Below are 24072 nucleotides of genomic sequence, written 5' to 3'. Positions count from 1 at the left end.
CTATCTATCTATCTATCTATCTATCTATCTATCTATCTATCTATCTATCAAGCTATCTATCAATCTATCTATCTATCAATCTATCTATCCATCTATCTGTCAATCTATCAATCTATTTATCTATCTATCTATCTATCTATCTATCTATCTATCTATCTATCTATCCATCTATCCATCTATCCATCCATCTATCTATCTATCTATCTATCTATCTATCTATCTATCTATCTATCTATCTATCTATCTATCCCTCCCTCTCTCTATCTATCTATCTATCTATCTATCTATCTATCTATCTATCTATCTATCTATCTATCTATCTATCTATCTACTTCCCATTCATTTTTTCTTCCGAACTGGACATTGTCTTTGACCTACGTAAAGTGTAAGATGTGAGATTTTGAAATAAAACATTAAAAATGACATTTCAGGAATACACCTGCTTCAGTGCAACAAAGTATTAGCAAGAAATAATAAATAATATGAGTAACAAAACCAGGGCAAAAAAAACAAAACAAAACAAAAAACAAACACGATGTTTGTTTTAGTCCACTCTCTCATCCTTTGTACCCTCTTAGTCCATCCGATCCCATCAAAGAATCTTATCATTCTCTCACCCCCCCCCCCTCCCCCAACCCACTCTTCCCTTTTTATTCCTCCTTTTATTCTCCTCCTCTATCTCCTCTCTCATAAACACTCCCTTTATTTCAACCCCTACCCCTTTTCTCCTCATTCTAGTCCCATATGTTTTGTTTTTGCTTTTTTAAAATTTCTTTTCTGTCGTCTGTCCCCACCACCACCACCACCACCACCAGAAACACTACCCACTTTCAACTCCCCCCCCCCCCCCCCCCCCTCCACCCCTATGTATGACGGCGGAACCGAACCGATGGTGGCGATGGCGGCGTAGTCGTCGGTGTCTAAGAAGCATTGTACGTATTCTCTCCCCTATCTCTACGCAATCATGCGATGCCGGAACCGTTTAGACCGACTCGCAGACGGGCGATAAAAAAAAGAAATCTGGCTGGATATTTGGAATAGATACAATTCTCTGGCATCATTGGCTGATCGGCGTGATTGTGTGGGTCGGAGGTGAAAGGTGATGGATTAACAAGTAGTAGGTGCACTCCACACTACACAACAAAAGACATTCTTCACTTCTCAATTCTAGATAATATGGACTTGGTATTTTATTCTGTTGAATTTTGTACCTCGAAATTTATTCTTTATATCTGTGATTTTTCACTGTTGATGTTGATTTCTTTGGATCTAACTTAGATAGCATTATTTCGAGAATAACTTTTTAAATTGTTCCAGTGGTGTCTTATTGAAGCTTGAGAATTACTGGTGTTTCAGAAGTTCGAGAGATTTTGATAAAGGATTCGCAAGAGATTTATAAACGATTAGTTTTATTTAGATGTTACTTTATTTAAAGAAAGATAACAGATAATCAAGATGGGCGGGTGTAGAAATCTTAGAATATCGATTATTTTTCAACTAGTGACTTGTTTGTTTACATTAGTAACGAGCCAAACCCGTATATCAGAACACAATGTCCTCCTTTCCAATAAAGGAATTGTCGTCCCACTTGGGAGGTCCGTAGCTGTGACACCAGATGATCTAGTAATAAATGTGAAACAAGGAGATCGATGTGTCGTCACTGTTTTGGACACCGATGCTCTTGCGCAGCGGCCAGGAAAACTAATGCCGAATTCCTTTCCTTGCGATTTCGGACCACAAGATGTCGTGTATTCTCATTTCGGGGCACGAAATCCCCCGATGGATGTGATAAGGCTGCAGATTAGGTACGACACCGTCAGCGATACGATTCTTGTTCCTTTGACAATACACGTTGAGGTTTCCTTCATGCAGCTTGAGATTATCACGAGGAATTTGCCGATAGTTGTGGAGAAGCTTCAAGGTGTGAGTACCCCTATTGATGAGAAACATTTGGAGTTTAACTACGTAGAAGGAGTGGAGCAGTGTAAGATCACGATATTGCCTCAAGCGAGTGGTCTTCCCAGGTACGGACAAATCATGAATGATTCCAGTATTTTGCAAAGTGTAGACTGTATGGATTTTCTAAGAATCGGAATCAGATATAAACACACGGCTCAGACCAATTCCCCGGATAAAGATTACATTCCTTTAGTTGTTGAGATTTTTGACCCGGAAGGAAGAGTTTCGAAAAGAGAATATTTTCAGATATTGGTGAGGATTTTAGAAGGAGAGGAAAACGTGAGACCGAATCCTGATTTTAATGCTGAGCTTAGGATTGAGGTGAATCAGTTTGTCATGACAGCCATCACGCCTAATGTTTTGGCAGCCGAGGACAAGGAAACACCAGCTGACCTGTTGATTTTCAACATCACCAAACCGTTACGTCCTGGTGAAGGACATTTTGTTAGCACCGACGATAGAAGACAGCGGGTCAACGCTTTCTTCCAGAGCGATATCCGTGATTTGAAGATTGCGTACAAACCCCCTCCAGAAGATTCCGATACGAAAAGAGTTTATTTTGTTGAGATGGTAGTCATGGATTCCGAAGGAGACGTGTCCGACCCATTTGTTCTTATGATTGTCGTAAAGCCTATGAATACGATGGCGCCGGTTGCCACGAAGAACTATGGAATGCAACTATTTGAGGGACAGTCAAGGAGTCTTAGCATCGCCTCAAATTTGCAGATTTCTGATGAGGACAATTTGGATGACGTAAAAATTGTCGTAGCTGACGGACTACGGAATGGAGAATTGCTGATTCCAGATAAACGAAATTATTTCACAGCGGAAGATTTGATTTCAGGGTCGGTAATCTATCAACACGATGACTCCGACACGGACACAGACAATATTATATTCCAAATGGATGACGGAGTGAATGTCGTTGATTTCTTATTTCCTATATGGATATTTCCTGAAGATGACGAGCCTCCAACTCTTAATGTCAATACTGGTTTAGAAATATTAAAAAATGATTTGGTTGAAATTACTCCCCTTTCTTTGAGCGCCACAGATAGAGATAGCGACGATCTTCTTATCAAATTTATAATCCAGCCTCCTTATTCAGATGAAGGCATTATTTTGAAGAGACAGTACCAAGTACCTGAAGATCCAGACGAATGGCAATTGACAGAAGGGATCTATGAACAGATTGTTGATGAATTTACTCAAGGCGATATCTTAGATGGCAAGATCTACTACCAGCACATCGGACCTCACAGGTCTGATTTCATCAGAATCAAATTCAAAATTCAAGACAATGCGGACCCACCTAACGAGTCTGAGCTGAAAGAGTATGTAGTAAGAATTGAACCCATTGACGATCAGTTGCCATACCTCTACCCTAACACCTCATTACAGATGGAAGTTGATGAGTTTCAAATCACAGAATTTAAGAGGAAGTTTATGAGATATACCGACGATGACACGAGCGATAGAGAGATCAAATATCACATTACGTCACCACCTTTTGACACGGATTCCAATACACCACTTGATGCTGGTATCATAACTCTATGCGAAGACCCGGAAGTCCCATTAGCGGTGTTCACACAAGCGCAAGTTAATCACAGAAAGATGTGTTATAAACCACCAATCGAAGATTTAGGCATTGTGCCCAGAATAATACAGTTTATCTACGACGTTGAGGATACGAATGGAAATGTGTTGAAGGATGAAAGATTTACAATTTTCTTGAGGCCAATGGATAATCAGCCTCCCAAAATTACAAATGGAGGAATTAACGTCTTCGAAGGAGGATTGACAGTTTTGACCTCGGATATGCTTGACGTTGATGACCCGGATACAATTGAAGACAATCTTATGTTCGTTCTCATGGAGATACCTAAATATGGCGACATCAAAATGAAAGAGGAGAAATTGGATATTGGGGATTTTTTTACACCTCAGGACATAAAAGAAGGAAATATCGCTTATAGTAACAACGGGGAGGAGATTGGAGATGATAAATTTATGATTGATGTCTCTGACGGAGTTCATCACGTGCCGGTCAAATTCAAAGTAAACATTAAAAATGTCGATGATGAAAAACCGGCTTTGGTCGGAGTCAAGTCTGAGATTTTGAAAGTTGTTTTAGAAGTACAAGAAAATTCAGTAGTTGCTTTGTCATCCGATGACATCAAAGCCACAGATCCAGACTCAGATGATATGATGCTGAAGTTTGTCGTGGAGAGGCCTCCCTTTGAGGGAATCGTTTTGAAAGGTGTTGATGAGACGACAGAGTTTACACAGGGTGACATCATTGCAGGTTTGATTATGTATCAACATACAGGTGGGGAGATTGGGCTCAACGGCAGAGAGGATTTCTTTGAATTGAATTTGATGGAACCGAATAAGGACTATATTGTTGACGGGAGTAAGATTGAGAAAATACTCGTAGAGGTTAAGATTCTTCCATTTGATAACGAGCCGCCCGTTGTTACAATTGATGCGCCTTTTGAAGTTTTAGAAAGTGAAAAAGCAACAATTTTCCCACGACATATCGACACGACAGACATTGACACGAAGGATGATGACGTCATGTGTTTGATCATCTCTCAGCCAATGAAAGGATATATAGAAAACATCATGCCATCTCCAGGATCGGAAAAATCAAGGATAGGGATTCCAGTGTCATCATTCCTGATAAAAGACGTCAGAGACGGGAACGTGAATTATGTACAAAGCGTTCACAAAGGAATCGAACCTAGAGAAGATTCGTTCATGTTTCACTGCTCTGACGGTCTCAACCAGTCCCCAGATTTCAGGTTTGAAATTGAAATCTTCCCCTCGAATGACGAAGAGCCAGTCATTGCGTTACGCGAGTTTATCGTTGTTGAAGGAGGCAACTTAAGAATTGACCTTCCCATTTTGAATGTTGTAGATAAGGATTACCCTTCAGATAAGCTGACCTTTGTCATCACAGAAAAACCAAAGCACGGAAAAATCGTGAGACAAACAGAACTTGGAAGCTTCATCATTCAGAATTTCACTCTCGATGACATCTCCAAGGCATCGACCATTGAGTACGAACACGACGACAGCGAGACGACAGAAGATAGCTTCTCTTTCTATTTAATAGACGGTGTCCACAACATGTCCAGAACTGTCCCGATCAAGGTGTATCCATTGGATGACGAGACTCCGCGTCTTACGACAAACACGGGACTTCAGATTGACAACGTAGGGGAAATCAAAACCATAACAAATAAAATGTTAAAGGCTGAAGATTTAGACTCAAGTGACCCGGATCTGACCTACTTTGTCAGGCTTAAACCCAAATATGGATATCTACGAAGAGTTGACGGGAAGTCTATTGTAAACATTACACAGGGAGCGAATTTCACCCAGAGAGACATTGATAAAAAGAAAATTGAATACGTCCATCAAGGCATTGAAGGTGTAAGAGATCTTATAAAATTTGATATCACTGATGGTCTTAACTCCCTTATTGATCGATATTTCTACGTCACTGTGGAAGGCTTAGACATGATATTCCCCAGAGTCATCAACAAAGGCGTAGAACTCCCTGAAGGTGGGCTAGCTGTTCTAACAACTGATTTACTGAGCGGTACAGATCTCAACACTCCGGATGAGGAACTGACGTTCATCGTCACCCGAGCTCCAGCCAATGGCCATCTTGAATCGTCAGATATGCCTGGTGTTCCCATCACAACGTTCAGCCAGCTACAACTAGCTGGAAACAAGATCAGATACGTGCACGACAACGACAACGAAATGAAAATGGACAGTTTCGAATTCGAAGTCACGGATGGGTTTAACCCGGTTACCCGCACTTTTAGAATATCTCTCAGCGATGTTGACAATAGAAAACCAGTCCTCATGTTCCAGACACTTAGACTAAAAGAGGGAGACAACAAACTCATAACACCTTTTGAAATCAAAGCTGAGGACAGCGATACAGACCCTAAGAAAATCACGTTCACCATCACTCAGGTCCCAGTTCACGGATTGATTCTCTACAACGTTTCTCGTGTGATCTCCTCATTCACTATGAACGACCTCAACAAAAACATGATCAGCTACCAACACGACGGCTCTGAGACAATGAAAGACAGCTTTTCCTTCACAGTCACTGATGGAACCCACACCGACTTTTTCGTGTACCCGGAAACCAGCATCACCACGAGAAGACCCCAAACAGTCAATATTGAGATAGTCCCCGTGGATAATGGAATTCCCCAGATCAACATCAACAGAGGTGCTTCTTATCTGTCCCAGCTCACGGACAGCCATCTTGGATTTCGTATCAGTAACCGGATCCTGAGTACAGAGGACAGAGACAGTCCAGATGATAACCTGCAATATCACCTGACCTCATTTCCTAAATTTGGTTATATCATCAACCGAGCCATCGGAAATAAAAGCATCAGCAACTGGACTCAAGGTAGGAAGTAATTTTGACATTTTTCTGCAGCTTTGTAGTCTTGTGGTAAGACACACGCCTTAGTCCGGAAGGTCCAGTGTTCGAATCCTGCTCTGAGCGGCGCATAGTTGAGTTCTTGGAAAAGCCTCTTAACTTACAATCTCTAACCGTAGTCAGGTGTAAAAGGAGTATCTGGACGTTAAAGGAAATAATTTTGACATTTTTCTGCAGCTTTGTAGTCTTGTGGTAAGACACACGCCTTAGTCCGGAAGGTCCAGTGTTCGAATCCTGCTCTGAGCGGCGCATAGTTGAGTTCTTGGAAAAGCCTCATAACTCACATTCTCTAACCGAAGTCAGGTGTAAAATGAGTATCTGGACGTTAAATGCGTTGCTATGTCGACAAAGGATGTAACAGTCGCCATGTATTGTCCTACATGTTAAGTGTTAGTATTGGCTTGGGACCTCTCGTAGAGCGCTTTCAGCACGATTAATGGATATTGCGCTATATAAATGCTCGTTTTTTAAAAAAAAGTAACTCTCAAAGCAGATTTCAGAACAAGCCATTTTTATTCTTTTTTACTAATTTATTTTATTTTTGGTTTGTTAATATCTTGATTTATTCCATTTTTAATCTCCGGAAACTGCCTCTTAAAATAATCTTTCATTCCAATTTAAGTCTTAATTGTTTGTATCTTGTTTGTTCAATCCCCTGCCCCCCCCCCCCCCCCTTCCTCTCTCTCTCTCTTTCTCTCTCTCTCTCTCTCTCTCTCTCTTTTTCTCTATGTCTCTTTCTCTCTCTTTCCCCACCCTTTCTTTCACACACACCCACACGCAAACACAACACACACACACCCCCAAACACACACACACACACACATACACACGCATACACACAGGTACACCCATTCCGTGTAATAAATTTTAACCGAAATAATCATCGTAAATTCTCGCCATTCTCTTTTACCATCACTAATTCAAAATCTTTGCTCCTCTCGCTACCACACACACCCTTTTCTCTATCCTCGTCTTCCTCATCGCCTCTCATTTCTTTTGTTATTTTACTTTTTCAAACATAATATAAACTAACTAAACTAACTATGCATAATCTTATCGTTGAACCGATCCTACTAACAGCAGTTTTTCTTATTTAATTTCAACGCTAGCCGCCCCTTCCTAACTCGCGCCTTTCCTAAATCATTCTCTATAGATAGTTCAAAGGTGACGTTACTCAGGTCTTTGTTTTTGTTTTTTGCCATCCGCGTTTATGAGCAATTCTTACTAAACTGTATTAACCTGACTATTAGCGATTATGGTTACACAAAGTTTTGTGTGCTGGTTCGTTATACTTCCGGATGGCAATGTTGTGAACTCCTTAGCCAAGCTCATAATATTATCTATATAATGAATAAATCAACGTCATTCGGCTCTTTATCATTGTTTTTTGACCACCAGCTGTGAGATTAGTTCTCACTCTTCTGACATGATACAAACGTCAAAAGGTTACCCAGAGGTTTTTTTTTATGTTGAAACGATTCATCTGGCGGGCAGAACTAAAGTTAGTATCGTGCTTCAATGCATAGCATGTGTGTGTGTGTGTGTTTTTGTATGCCTATGTGAGTATGTGTTAGTGTTTGCGTGTTTATTTGTTTGCGTGTCTGGGGAGATGTGAGATCTACTCACCCACGATAGGGGCCGCCATTGGTCACAAAAGTTGAAATAATAATTTATTGAAACGAAACACGAGACAATGTGTGTGATTCTGTGTAAACGGACAGATGTGTTCTGTGTCCATGTAATGTGTAATGTGTGATGAATGTGAGAACTTCGAATCATGTGTCAAGTTTTTATCAACCTCATTACTCATTACGACAACCTGTTTTCATCATGTGTTATAATCTAGTATAAATACGATCATGGATTCCATAATAGGTTTCAGCTGGTTACATTTCTATGAACTATTTCCTGGGGGGCGAAGTGGCCGAGTGGTTTAGGCATTGCTTCAGGCACTTTTGTTTTTTTCCTTGAGCAAGATTATTAACCCACAATTTGCTCACTTGGACAACATGGGTGATTCCTGTTGACATCAGCCATCTTGTTTGATGAGTTATCTATATTAATTCGTGGAATGCCTAGGCGACGATGTCTTTTGATGTCGTGGCGGAAAAGGCATAATTTTTAATTTTTAATTTCCTAGAATAGTTTGTGGAATTGTTATAACAAAAGCAGGAATTAGAAAAGTAGAAAAGGGTAGGGGCTGCCTGCATGAAGCCCGTGATCTTATTAATAATACTAACGAAAAAGTGAAAATGGAGAGGCTTCGTATGGGGACAATAAAGGACAATGAACGTTTCGGGTACAAACCCTTCATCAGCAGAACAATACACAAATTTACATGGGAAACAACTAAAATAAAATTCAAAATCAATTGTATCGTCTGTACACAATGGCTGTAGAGCGGTTTTTCTCCTTGTCACAAAGTGCGCACGTAAACCGTATGCTTATGTAGCGCAGTTTGCAACCTTGTTTATGTGTGCTATATTCAAGCTACGACACCGATCAATAACCAAACACAATACGTTGATAAAGGTTTTGAAGCTAAATGAAGATATATTTTATTACAATATAACAAAGATATTATGAGATATGAAGATGAAATGATAGATGTCATAAGTATGAAATCAAATGGATGGATGACAAATTGATGGAGATGGTGTGATGATGAATATGATATGAAAGCGATATGAAAATATATAATTAAATCAATTAATTATCAATACTTTACCAAACCGCTACCACATCAGACAATCTCACAGATAGGTTGCAACCATCACAGTCATACAGGCAACTAATAATTAACTAACTAACTAAACACAATCCAGACGTGTAGAAGAAAGCCAAAAGAGTGTCCTTGATATTCAGCAAAAACTGTAAGGTTGTTCTAATATTGTTAATTTGTCTCTTCTTGAAATTGTTCTGATTTCACAGTATTCATAAACAGATCAATTGTTTCTCAATGTTCTGATATTAAAATAAGCAAATGGTTCTTCACAGGTAACTTATAAAACAGGCAAATGTTCAGTTTCTATTAGTGTCAAGCTATGAGTGTATAGCCTAAAGTTGGCTTGTTAAAGCCCAGCCTCCAACGGCTCATTCACTTTAAAGAAAGAAAATGATTTTGTTATAATATGATAATCATACGAATATAACTCTATCTATATTCGAACTCACTCAATATGTTTACTTTAAATGAGTAAATATTATTTTACTTTAACAAATCAATTTATTAATGTTGATTAATATTGCTTTACTTTGTAGATATGAAATAATATTGCTTTATAGCAAGAAAAGCTTATTTTCTTTACAACAAGAATATATTAACACAATTAATTTCATTATCTGATTAATTAATTGAGAATCAAAATTTAAAGTGATATTATGATATTGATATCAAAACACAATCATAATTGTAATCACAACATATTATTCAAAATCTCACCAGAGCCGAACAGATTATTGAAATCACAAATTAAGTCTACACAAGACTTTAATCAAACTCTACACAAGAGTTATAACACAACTTGATTCAGCTCAAACTTTGAGCACCACAAAGTCTACACAAGACTTAAATCACACTCTACACAAGAGTTAACACAAAACGTGTTTCAGCTCGAACTTTGAGCACTACAAAGTCTACACAAGACTTTAATCTAACTCTACACAAGAGTGAAACAAATGAGCCTAAAAGACTCCGCTGTGGTTATCGCTTAGAGACTATGAGCCTAAAAGACTCCGCTGAGTTGTCTCTTTGAGACAATGAGCCTAAAAGACTCCGCTGAGTGGTCTCTTTGAGACAATGAGCCTAAAAGACTCCGCTGAGTGGTCTGAAGAAACTGCTCAAAACTCTGGCATTTATAGGCAAAAATCAAGCAAACGAAGCAAAATTCTACCCACACAAACGGATGTTAGTCATATCCGTAAACATCTGAAATTCCTTAAAACTCCCCCAGATTCCATAATCATGGACAACAACAACCCATCCTGATACCGGACATCCTCATATCAAGGATAAATAAATTCGTCAGCCCCATAGTTACGAGATATCAATCAAGCCATACCATAACAAAGTCACTCCCGTAGAATACAGGGATCCTACTTTGCTTATAAGTTTACGGAGAAAACAAGATTGATGCCTTTCTCACAATAACACTCACACTACGTAGTTTAATTGAAACTTCCGGGCCATATGTGCATGATCTGATACGACCTGTATCAACAAAAGAAGGGTTGTTCCGGAGGGATTACAATAACAACAACAACTAATACTACGACGACGTACATCCTGTCGTAAACTGACGCCTACACGGAAGCATTTCGTTACATATCTCCCCCCTAAGACTAAATTTGGTACAACATTTAGTTAGATCATCGAAATGCCTCAAGATCACATCGATCTCGACAATTATTTGGGCTCATGGTTGTCCCTTCCTTCAACAGACAACATCGGCATCACACATCCACACTTCAACTCCACCTTGCCGTGTGTCATGCATTTCGGTGGTTCATGATCCTTGTTTTCGTCAAAACATGGAAGTCGAGGACTCTTAACAGTGGGAGCACGAGTAAATGATCGAATGTCACTTGTCATACTGTCGTTGTTGGAGGAAGCCTGACACTCCGACTTTAACCTAAGCAGTTCAAGCTCTTTCTCCATCAGAGCTTCTTGCCTTTGAGCTCGTGCTCTGCTTATCTCCTCCTCTTCTTTGGCACGTTCTCTCTCCTTCTCTTTTCTCTCTTCATCTTCTTGTAACTGGGCTGTCACCCAAGCACGGAGATCTTCACCCCTTAACTCCAATTTTTCTCCAGGTTTAATTAATCTTTCCACATCCATCTCTAGGACAATTAATCAAACCAATTCAAATTCAAATAAACAAACTTCAATATGTTTATCGACACTGTTGCCGTAAATGTTACTTTCACGTAGAATAAAGTGGTATTACAAGTAACCTTATTAACGATATGCGGTCAATATAGATCCCAAAACAGATTCAAAACAGGCAATTAATACCGATTCCTACACGGAATTCAACATTGATCTATATATAGACTCAAATATAGAATCAAAACAAATTTACTACAGGTCCTAACACAGAACCAACGCTTCACCCAGATTCCTACACAGAATCAAATCATTGACTTAATATAGACGTATATTAGAGTCAAAACAACTGATTTAATACAGGTCCTCACACGGAACCAACGCTTCACCCAGATTCCCCACACGGAATCAACACAATAGCTTCACCCAGATTCCTCACACGGAATCAACAAAATAGCTTCACCCAGATTCCCCACACGGAATCATAAAAACTATCTTCACCCAGATTCTTTCTCAGAATCAACAAAATAACTTCACCCAGATTCTTTCTCAGAATCAACAAAATATCTTCACCCAGATTCTTTCTTAGAATCAACAAAATATCTTCACCCAGATTCTCTCTTAGAATCAACAAAATATCTTCACCCAGATTCTCTCTTAGAATCAACAAAATATCTTCACCCAGATTCTTTCTTAGAATCAACAAAATGTCTTCACCCAGATTCTCTCTCAGAATCAACAAAATATCTTCACCCAGATTCTTTCTTAGAATCAACAAAATGTCTTCACCCAGATTCTCTCTCAGAATCCACAAAATATCTTCACCCAGATTCTCTCTCAGAATCAACAAAATATCTTCACCCAGATTCTTTCTTAGAATCAACAAAATATCTTCACCCAGATTCTTACACAGAATCAACAAAATGTCTTCACCCAGATTCTTCCTTAGAATCAACAAAATATCTTCACCCAGATTCTCTCTTAGAATCAACAAAACATCCTCACCCAGATTCTTTCTTAGAATCAACAAAATATCTTCACCCAGATTCTTTCTTAGAATCAATAAAATATCTTCACCCAGATTCTCTCTCAGAATCAACAAAATATCTTCACCCAGATTCTTACACAGAATCAATACCTTGACTTACTATATGTGCATAGAAAGTCAGAACAAATGATTTAATACAGATCCTCACACGGGACCAACACAATATTCTCCCAGATTCCTACACGGAATCAAATTACCCCAACAACCACCTTCGTTCCTTACAAAAGGGAGAGGGGGGACAATGGAGGCTTTACAGCGCGAGTACCGCTTTCGCGCTAAGTCAGTGATCCGTATCACTATGACAAATGACTGACAACGTATAACCGAACAAGTGAAAATTACCAGAATAACTTGCATTACACCTTGCGTATAATGACAGTCTTATAACCATTAAATGGATACCAATTTGCTTTAAGCTCAAAGATAGTATCTATCTCAAGTTTGAAACAACTCCCTAACCTGTCTCAACAATTGTTTGGTCGCGATGTCTCTTGAATGCACAACAATAAGAATCCCACTTCTGACACCAAATTATGTCACAAAGTGCGCACGTAAACCGTATGCTTATGTAGCGCAGTTTGCAACCTTGTTTATGTGTGCTATATTCAAGCTACGACACCGATCAATAACCAAACACAATACGTTGATAAAGGTTTTGAAGCTAAATGAAGATATATTTTATTACAATATAACAAAGATATTATGAGATATGAAGATGAAATGATAGATGTCATAAGTATGAAATCAAATGGATGGATGACAAATTGATGGAGATGGTGTGATGATGAATATGATATGAAAGCGATATGAAAATATATAATTAAATCAATTAATTATCAATACTTTACCAAACCGCTACCACATCAGACAATCTCACAGATAGGTTGCAACCATCACAGTCATACAGGCAACTAATAATTAACTAACTAACTAAACACAATCCAGACGTGTAGAAGAAAGCCAAAAGAGTGTCCTTGATATTCAGCAAAAACTGTAAGGTTGTTCTAATATTGTTAATTTGTCTCTTCTTGAAATTGTTCTGATTTCACAGTATTCATAAACAGATCAATTGTTTCTCAATGTTCTGATATTAAAATAAGCAAATGGTTCTTCACAGGTAACTTATAAAACAGGCAAATGTTCAGTTTCTATTAGTGTCAAGCTATGAGTGTATAGCCTAAAGTTGGCTTGTTAAAGCCCAGCCTCCAACGGCTCATTCACTTTAAAGAAAGAAAATGATTTTGTTATAATATGATAATCATACGAATATAACTCTATCTATATTCGAACTCACTCAATATGTTTACTTTAAATGAGTAAATATTATTTACTTTAACAAATCAATTTATTAATGTTGATTAATATTGCTTTACTTTGTAGATATGAAATAATATTGCTTTATAGCAAGAAAAGCTTATTTTCTTTACAACAAGAATATATTACACAATTAATTTCATTATCTGATTAATTAATTGAGAATCAAAATTTAAAGTGATATTATGATATTGATATCAAAACACAATCATAATTGTAATCACAACATATTATTCAAAATCTCACCAGAGCCGAACAGATTATTGAAATCACAAATTAAGTCTACACAAGACTTTAATCAAACTCTACACAAGAGTTATAACACAACTTGATTCAGCTCAAACTTTGAGCACCACAAAGTCTACACAAGACTTAAATCACACTCTACACAAGAGTTAACACAAAACGTGTTTCAGCTCGAACTTTGAGCACTACAAAGTCTACACAAGACTTTAATCTAACTCTACACAAGAGTTAAACAAATGAGCCTAAAAGACTCCGCTGTGGTTATCGCTTAGAGACTATGAGCCTAAAAGACTCCGCTGAGTGGTCTCTTTTGAGACAATGAGCCTAAAAGACTCCGCTGAGTGTCTCTTTTGAGACAATGAGCCTAAAAGACTCCGCTGAGTGGTCTGAAGAAACTGCTCAAAACTCTGGCATTTATAGGCAAAAATCAAGCAAACGAAGCAAAATTCTACCCACACAAACGGATGTTAGTCATATCCGTAAACATCTGAAATTCCTTAAAACTCCCCCAGATTCCATAATCATGGACAACAACAACCCATCCTGATACCGGACATCCTCATATCAAGGATAAATAAATTCGTCAGCCCCATAGTTACGAGATATCAATCAAGCCATACCATAACAAAGTCACTCCCGTAGAATACAGGGATCCTACTTTGCTTATAAGTTTACGGAGAAAACAAGATTGATGCCTTTCTCACAATAACACTCACACTACGTAGTTTAATTGAAACTTCCGGGCCATAGGTGCATGATCTGATACGACCTGTATCAACAAAAGAAGGGTTGTTCCGGAGGGATTACAATAACAACAACAACTAATACTACGACGACGTACATCCTGTCGTAAACTGACGCCTACACGGAAGCATTTCGTTACTCTCCTAAGGCCAAGTTCACTGCGCGGTCATGTAAGTATGTCGTTCTTTAGATATCATAAGGCCTATGGAGCCGGTAACACGGTTTTTATATCGTGAAACATATAAAATAGCAATTTCTTTCTATCCGTTTGATAAGACGCTAGTCTTACTCACAACACGAATTGACGACTGTCCAACATTTCCTTGTTTGATCTATCTCTATCAGATATCAACCCTTGTCCTTCGGTACAATAAGATAACAGTAAGATATCGAGATAATCATTTTAGTGACAAGTCAGAAAAAAGGGATGTAGGGGCCTAGTGTTTAGAGAATTATAAAAGCCTTACGATATCTGTTATAGTTATTGTTCCGTTTCACTGTTATGCATTTGTTCACAGATGATGCAACTGTCTTTCTTCGATATTCTGTATCTCGGGAGACCTTCCGAAAGCTCCTACATCCCCAGTATTATTTTTTTAAATATATATAATAGAGCGTTTGGGAGGGGGGAAACTTTTTTAAAAAATCTCCCCCCCCCCTCCTCCCAAACCCCCTACTAGAACATTATCTCCCAAATCCCCTACGAGAACATTATATATAAAAAAGAATACTTGGGATGTAGGAGCTTTCGGAAGGCCTCCCTGTATCTCTGAAATAAAATTGAGATTGAAAGAGGACAAGGCCTGATTCGTTTATATCGAAGAAACTAAAAATAAGAGCCTTATTCATTTAGTGTTTGCTTTGATGATGTGTATATAATGTGGTCTTGTGATATGACAATCGCCTTTGGATCAGTAGGTAGGTCTTGGGTTCGAGTCCTGCTCCATGCTCACATTCTTTCACCGTACTCTTGTGAAAAATGAGTAACTGACCGTTAGAAGTGGTGTTTCTCTGTCGGATGAAAATTGTAATGTCACCTAACAGGCGTCATGTCTCGTCCTACACGTTAAAATTTGCCGTTCACTTGGGACCCTTTGGAACCAAACTTCATCCCGGATCACTCTCAGTCCTTGGCGTGTTAAGCGAGTGACGTTACCGAGTTAAAAAAAATAATTGAGCTTCATATAGCGCAATATCCACTAAATGTGCTCAAAGCGCTTTACAAGGGGTCCCTGGTCAACAGCAACATTTAACACGTAGGACGGGACATGACGCCTGTTAGGCGATATTACCATTTTTAGGACAAAGACAACGCTGTTAACGGCCAGGTACTCATTTTACACCTGAATACGGTAAGAGAATGTGAGTAAAGAGCCTTTTCCAAGGACTCAACTAAGCGCCGAGCGCGAGGCTCGAACCCAGGACCTTCCGATCTGAAAGCGAGTGTCATACCACTAGACCACATAGCCGCACAAGTTAGCTATCGAGACCCCATGCAAGAAACCCTAACGTGAAAGAAATGCTTTCTGACTGGCAAATGGTTGACCTAGATTATATTATGTGTAATTTTGTCATTTACACCCGGCCATTTCATGTCATTCCTATGTACCATAAATCTTAATCACTTTTCTGTTATAAAATATACCTTGTTTTGTTTTGATGTCCGTAACGTACCGCTTCTTGTAGAGCTACAGGGTCGCCACATTCGTCGTGGTTAGTGATAAAGTAGGTGTCAGCGATTTTAAACTCCAATCCTTTTGTGTTGTTAGGGAAGACACTTTACACAAATTACCTCTCTCGACTCAGGTGTGTGTGAATGACTTCATTTGGTACAGCTTCAACGACAGATATTGTTAAGTGTTATTTTATTTTAAAAAAAAAGTAAATTCCTCTATGAGATGGTTTGTCCTGTATGAAACGGAAATACTGTATAATATGTGACTTGCAGTTTATAGATAGAATGAAGTTGACGTCACTCGGGTCTTTGTTATTGTTTTTTGCCATCCGCGTTTATGAGTAATTCTCACTAAACTGTATCAACCAGACTATAATCGCTTAACCCTCTCCTTACCACCTATAGGAAAATCGTCACATTTGTTACGATGCAACCATCACTTTTCTCATCCAGATTTCCTTTCCTTTTTGCCATAAAACCTTGACATTCTGTAATATAGATCATATTGTCGAACAATATTACGTTTAGGATGTGCTTAGTGTTTTTATGTTTTGAGTAAGAAATGTCTGTTTTTGTGTTGGGTGGGTGTGAAGTTTTGGGGGAACTTCTGAAATTTGCTGGTAAGGAGAGGGTTAAGGTTACACATAGTTTTGTGTTTTGGTCCGCTATAATTCCGGATGGCAATGTGAAGCGAGTGCTCTATCAACTAAGCTATCTGGACACCCCCCCCCCCCATCTCCCCACCACCAGAATAATCAAAAGATGTTACAAACAAATTCGTATTCGTCCTCTATTCGATCGTTCTCGATCCTCCTTATCTCCCAACATTAGCAGGTAGGATACTCTCTGACCAAAATTATGAATGGCTGACCACTGACCACTCCATCCAGCTCGGATCAAAGGAAGTGCTGATTGACCAGACCTGAGTGTTATGCCTTCTCACCGTTGTACACGTCCTGGCCAATCAGGCGCCGTGGAGGGTGATGTCTTTATAGTCATTCTCTCTCTCTCTCTCTCTAAGGCCCACCGTCACAAACACATGCATGAATCTCCAGTACATTAAGAACCATTGATAATGATGATGATGATGATGATGGTGATGATGATGATGATGATGATGATGATGATGATGATGATGATGATGATGATAATAATGATAATAATGATAATAATAATAATAATGATAATAATAATAATAATAATAATAATAATAATAATAATAATAATAATAATATAAATATGATGATAGATGATAATATTATATGAGATGATGATGATGATGATGATGATGATAATATTATATAGTATAATAATGTAGTGTAAATATATAATATAATAATAATAATATCAGTAATAATAATAATAATAATATAATAATAATAATAATAATAATAATAATAATAATAATAATAATAATAATAATAATAATAATAATGATAATGATGATAATTGTAATAATAATAATTATAATAATAATAATAATAATAGTAGTAGTAGTAGTAGTAGTAGTAGTAGTAGTAGTAGTAGTAGTAGTAGTAGTAGTAGTAGTAGTAGTAATAGTAGTAGTAGTATAAGTAGCAATAGTCGTACAGTATGTCATGTACTTTCTGTATTGTTTTGTGTTGATGTAATTTAAAGCCAAGAGCCTCACATTGTTGAGGATACAATGCTCTCTATAAGAGTCTAAATTTATCATTATTATTATTATTATTATTATTATTATTATTATTATTATTATTATTATTATTATTATTATTATTATTATTATTATATTATATCATTATTATTATTATTATTATTATTATATTATTATTATTATTATTATTATTATTATTATTATTATTATTATTATTATTATTATTATTGTCATCATCGTCATCATCATCTACGAAACATGTTCAAAGCTCTTTCCTACTGCTAATCCTATTGGGTCTAACTCTGGGCTAGCTAAATCTTCCAAGAAATCATCATGCCACAGTCCCAGATTTTCTATCCAATAATCTTGTTTCCGTACCTCGTTATATCTCCAGCTCTCTGATAGTCACGTCCGTTTGCAAGGCACATTTTTCTTCGTTAGTATATCGTTTACTTGATTGCTAATTTCAGCAGCGGGGATATCATTCCACTGGGTGAGGTTCCTGACCTCCCATAGTGGGCAGGGAGGTACTTGCTATGTCTTCTATACCCCTATTTTCTAATTGCTTTCTGTCTTTGTCTTGGAAAGAGATTACTTAGTCTTGTCGTGTTTCTGACCGGAGACCTAGGCTGGGAGGAAAACAGTCGAATGTAGTTATAGTTTTTGGAGATGATATATTGTTCCTTGTAAATCATCTCTCTGTTATGTATAAGTATATTTATTATTTTGAATTTATAATGTAAACACTTGAGTATATTACTCTTAGTAGGGGCCTGTGTTCGTATCTGGATGAGACTATTAGGTGATCTCAAACTAAGTACATTGATGGTATCCTCTTGGAATCTACACCAACTCCTTATCTGTACAGTTCCCCTTTGTCTTACATTTTCTTGTGTGCTTTAATTGTCATTCTAGAACTTTTTACTATCCAATTTTCTTCCTTTTTACTGGCGCTGATATGACCTAAATGTGTTGCAAGCGCCGTAAACCCTTAAAAACAAACGATGCCATTCCACGAGTGTTGTTGTTATTGCGTGGGTTCTGTTTTTCATTTTGTTTTTTTTTTTAAATCTGTCTTACATTAATTCTCGTTGGTGGGTAAAAAGGATATAGATAGTTCGAAGTTGACGTCACTCGGGTCTTTGTTATTGTTTTTTGCCATCCGCTTTTATGAGTAATTCTCATTAAACTGTATTAACCAGACTATAAACGATCATGATTATACACAGTTTTGTGTGTTTTCCAGTTATATTTCCGGATGGCAATGTTGTGAGATTATTGGACAAGCGCATACTATCTATATTGATTTAGTTTTTTTCGTGGGGGTATGATGCCGTGTAGGTGGGAGAGGGTTTGGTGGGTATGCGCTTAGCCATCGTTAACTTATAGATAGTTCGAAGATGACGTCACTCAGGTCTTTGTTATTGTTTTTTGCCATCCACGTAATTCTCACTTAACTGTTTATTACCCGACTAAAAAAAGTTCGTCGTTACACATAGTTTTGTGTGCTGGTCCGTTATACCTCGATATGGCAATGTTTTGAGCTTCTTAGCCAAGCGCATACTATCTATCGGTTTTCAGCATTTTAAAATTCTATATTTTTTCTTCAATAATACATACATGGACTCAACCCAAGTCTGATTTTTTTGGTCATAGATTCTATTCTCAGCACTTTGATCATCCCGACTTCATATCGTTTTGAGGCGGCGGGTCACAAATGGTCATTGGAAATCTGTGATCTAACGTTTTGTACTTGTGAAAGACACACGAATAATCCTACCCGACTCAAGGGTGATTCATGTGTCAGTATCTATTTCAGTTGAGCTAGTATAAAAGGGTGTGTAATTGGTAGCTTGCTCTGTATAATTAAATTCTACATGGCGAAGTTGGGGATAAATTACGCATTTCAGAGTGCAATCACTTGACGGAATAAATGAATAAAACTGGTTGTTCGCCAATCCCGACCGAACGTGTTCAGCAACGGTTTTCCAAAACAAAAACAAAAAACAAAAACAAAAAAAAAAAAAAAAACAAACAAAAAAAAAACCCAAAAAAACCCCAAAAAAACAAAAACAAAACAAAACAAATAAAAATACTAAGAACTACTAAAGAACTACAAACTCACCCCCCCACCCCCTCCCCCAAAGTAAAAAAAAAAAAAAAAAAAAAAAAAAAAAACAACAAAAAAAAAAAAAAAAAAAAAATAAAAAAAAAAAAACAAAAAACAAAACAAAAAAAACAAAACAAAAAAAAAAAAACAAAAAAAAAAAAAAAAAAAACAAAAACAACCCAACTTGGCAGGGGTTATATTTAATTTTCAAACTAGGCGATACATGTAGAAATGTTATCTGTGTGAATACTGGTGTGAGTAATATTAATATCGTTTGAAATGGCCAGTGATTCATTCATTCATTGGATGGATCTAGAAGCGTTGAATGGAATCACAAGCTAATTAGCAAATATGGACCCTTCGCTTCAAAACGGTGTTAAGTCGGGTTGGTTAAGACGTTCAAAATTGAATTTATAAGCAGAAATATCAAACTTGTGTTGAGTTTAAACGATTTATTGAGGAGAATGGATACCATATTCTAGTGTGATAATGCCAACAATTTACATTTTTGACAGGTTCAACAATTAAATTCGGCTTTTAAGCATATGGTTCGTTCCGACATAATACCGTTATGAGACGATGGGTCACATATTGCGTGCTCAATTCATTTTCTTTTGCTTTGCAATATGTTTTCATTTTGTTGTTTCTTCATAACAAGATTCCGGCGGCCTTTCAGCGTTAACAAAGTTAATATTATATTCGCATCAGAAATGAATCATGAATGAACAAAGTTGATACAGAAATTATGAAGTTGATGAACGTACAATGCAAGACAATTCCCCAAATGTTTGATTATCATCATAGAACATCAATTTTATGCAAATTTTGATTGTACATCATTGATGTTGACGAAATAATGAAATAAAAACCATTAGCGAGACCCTCCCCCCTCCCTCATCCTCCACCCCCTAATGGGTATGATCGTGTATTAGTTTACTCACGGTTTAGCTCCTTGTTGGGAGTAATGATAGCTCAGTTGGTAGAGCACTCGCTTCACACTCAAAAGGACCGAGATCGATCCTGGATGAAGTCAAGATATTTTTTCTGAACCCGCCCCTTATCCACCTAACAGTGATTTGGTAGCTGGGTCTGTTAGATCTGGCTGAAAGTACTTTGCAATAGACTTGCGGCCTATCCAAAAGGTATCAGGCAATTGATATATTGTCCATTTCACACTATTGAAACCGGATTAAATCGATCCCGGTTCCGTGAGCCTAATAGACTAAAGGACAACTTTTTACTTAAGAAATATGATTTCAAACGTATGACCCTCAATTCATAGCAGTAGCATGCAAGACACGATGAAACAAGTTCGACTAACGTTACGCCTATTGATGATATGCGTTTAGGTAAAAAACTCACAATATTCTCAGCCGAATTTATCTTACCGACATACAAAATTGTGTGGGACTTTGAACATTTGTAGTCTGAGTGCGGCTATGTGTTCTTGTGGTATGTCACTCGCTTTCGGATCGGAAGGTCCTGGGTTCGAACCTCGCGCTCGGCGCATAGTTGAGTCCTTGGTAAAGGCTCTTTACTCACTTTCTCTCACCGTACCTGGCCGTTAGCAGCGTTGTCTTTGTCCGAAAAATTGTAATGTCGCCTAACAGGCGGCATGTCCCGCCTTACATGTTAAATGTTGCTGTTGACCAGGGACCCCTTGTAAAGCGCTTTGAGCACATTTAGTGGCTATTACGCTATAAAAAAGCTCAATTTTTTAAAAATATATATATTTTACCAACATACAAAACTGTGTGCGACTTTGAACATTTGTAGTCTGAGTGATACAATATAGTGAGAACTAATCACCAAAAATGACTGTTTAAAAGCAATAACAAAGAGCTGAGTAGCGTCAATTTCGTATTTTTTTTTCTTCTATATCGTCACTCACGACATGAAACAAAAATTAAATTAATTTCCACCGCTCTGTCTTATCGTCTCAAATCTCGACATACATACAGATAAACATCGTTATTAATTATGGGTAACGTTGAACGTCTGCATGTAAATTGCCCCCGTTGTAGGCCTCTTGCTGCTCACTCACCCGCCAGCCCCCCTGAGTGAGTGTGATGCGCGTGCATGGTGAGTCGTCGTGAGTAGTGGAATGGGAGTTAGTGAAAGATGAGCAAGACTGACAAGGAAATTAAATTATCACTGCTGGCCGATTGTGATATGTATCTATCTACTCGCCAAGTAAAACAAATCCATGTGCGTACGCATGCGCTGTCAATGTTATTGTTTTGTTTTATTTTGTCTATTCTTCGGCTACGCATTACCGACATAATTTGGCCATTTTGGTTGATAATTTCCTCGTTTGTTTTAGTTGTCATGGTGCGGAATCAACAAAAACTGAGTCTGGAAAATTGCATGTTGCGCAATCATCGTTTCAAACTAACAACAACAAAAAAAGAGCTTTTATATAGCGTAATAGCCACTAAATGTGCTCAAAGCGCTTTACAAGGAGTCCCTGGTCAACAGCAACATTTAACATGGACGGGACATGCCGCCTGTTAGGCGACATTACAATTTTTCGGACAAAGACAACGCTGCTAACGGCCAGGTACTCATTTTACACCTGAGTACGGTGAGAGAAAGTGAGTAAAGAGCCTTTACCAAGGACTCAACTATGCGTCGAGCGAGGAGGCTCGAACCCAGGACCTTCCGATCCGAAAGCGAGTGTCATACCACTAGACCACATAGCCGAACTAGGTCTAGTGTGTTGGTATGTTGTATCTGTCAGTGTTTACTGGTGCTACTGGTGAGGTCCTTCCTTCAGAATATCCCCATATGGATGTGATGCACTAGGTTAATTTACTCACAACATTCCACCCGCCGGATATAGCGTAACAACATACAACCTTGACCGTTGACAGAACGAAGTTGACGTCACTTAGGTCTTTGTTATTTTTTTTTTTGCCATCCTCGTTTACGAATCCATCCATCCATCCATCCATCCATCCATCCATCCATCCATCCATCCATCCATCCATCCATCTATCCATCTATCCATCCATCCATCCATCTATCCATCTATCCATCCATCCATCCATCTATTCATCCACCCATCTATCCATCCACCCATCTATCCATCTATCTATCTATCTATCTATCTATCTATCTATCTATCTATCTATCTATCTATCTATCTATCTATCTATCTATCTATCTATCTATCTATCTATCTATCCTCACACACACAAACCACACACGCATACACACACTCGCTCATATTTTCTAGTTTCCTTTCTGTCTTGCTCCACCGTCTCTCTATCTCCACCCTCTCTCTCCCCTCTCTCTCCCTCTCTTCCCACCCCCTCTCTCTCTCTCCCTCTCTCTCTCTCTCTCTCTCTCTCTCTCTCTCCCTCCCTATCTCTCTCCTTCTATCTCTCTCTCCCTCTCTCTACACAAAGACATAAACATAATATACACACAAACAAAACAAAACAATAAAAAAACAAAAAACAACCAAACAACCAAACAAATCAATCAAATCTGTATAGAATCAGGTCACTCTGACGTACCATTATCGTCAGTTAGTCTCCATTGATTAAGGCCAGTCATACGTCATACAGGTCACTGCTCTGCTTATATCACTCAGTCTCTCTCTCTCTCTCTCTCTCTCTCTCTCTCTCTCTCTCTCTCTCCCTCTCTCTCTCCCAGGCAGGTAGCGCAATTAACTTTTCCCTCCATCAAGCATCGCTATTATCATCAACTACCTTTCAGACAATGTCAGTCATTGACATCATCACTATTATTATTATTATTATTATTATTATTATTATTATTATTAATTATTATTATTATTATTATTATTTATTATTATATTATCATTATTATTGTTTTGTTATTATTATTGTTATTATTATTATTATTATTATTATTATTATTATTATTATTATTATTATTATTATTATTATATTATTATTATTATTGTTATTATATTATTGTTATTATTATTATTATTATTATTATTATTATTATTATTATTATTATTATTATTATTATTATTATTATATTATAATTATTATAAATTATATA

The 24072-nt window shown here is 37.6% G+C and overlaps 1 protein-coding gene across 1 annotated transcript in view; it reads left to right on the top strand.

The window, feature by feature from the left end:
- The first annotated feature begins 995 nt into the window (after positions 1-995).
- LOC144970474 (FRAS1-related extracellular matrix protein 2-like) overlaps positions 996-24072 on the top strand; it is a 216174-nt gene continuing 193097 nt past the window's right edge. The window contains exon 1 of the mRNA XM_078910158.1: positions 996-6406. Coding sequence (XP_078766284.1) covers positions 1456-6406 — 4951 coding nt within the window. The 5' untranslated portion in view covers positions 996-1455. The remainder of the gene's footprint in view (positions 6407-24072) is intronic.

This window comes from Berghia stephanieae, chromosome 4 (assembly GCF_034508935.2).
Source record: "Berghia stephanieae isolate SIO BIC M18660-M18661 chromosome 4, UCSD_Bste_1.3, whole genome shotgun sequence".
In the NCBI taxonomy this organism is placed as follows: domain Eukaryota; kingdom Metazoa; phylum Mollusca; class Gastropoda; order Nudibranchia; family Aeolidiidae; genus Berghia; species Berghia stephanieae.
Note: the sequence above shows the minus strand (reverse complement) of the source record. Positions and strands in the feature narration are given on the sequence as shown.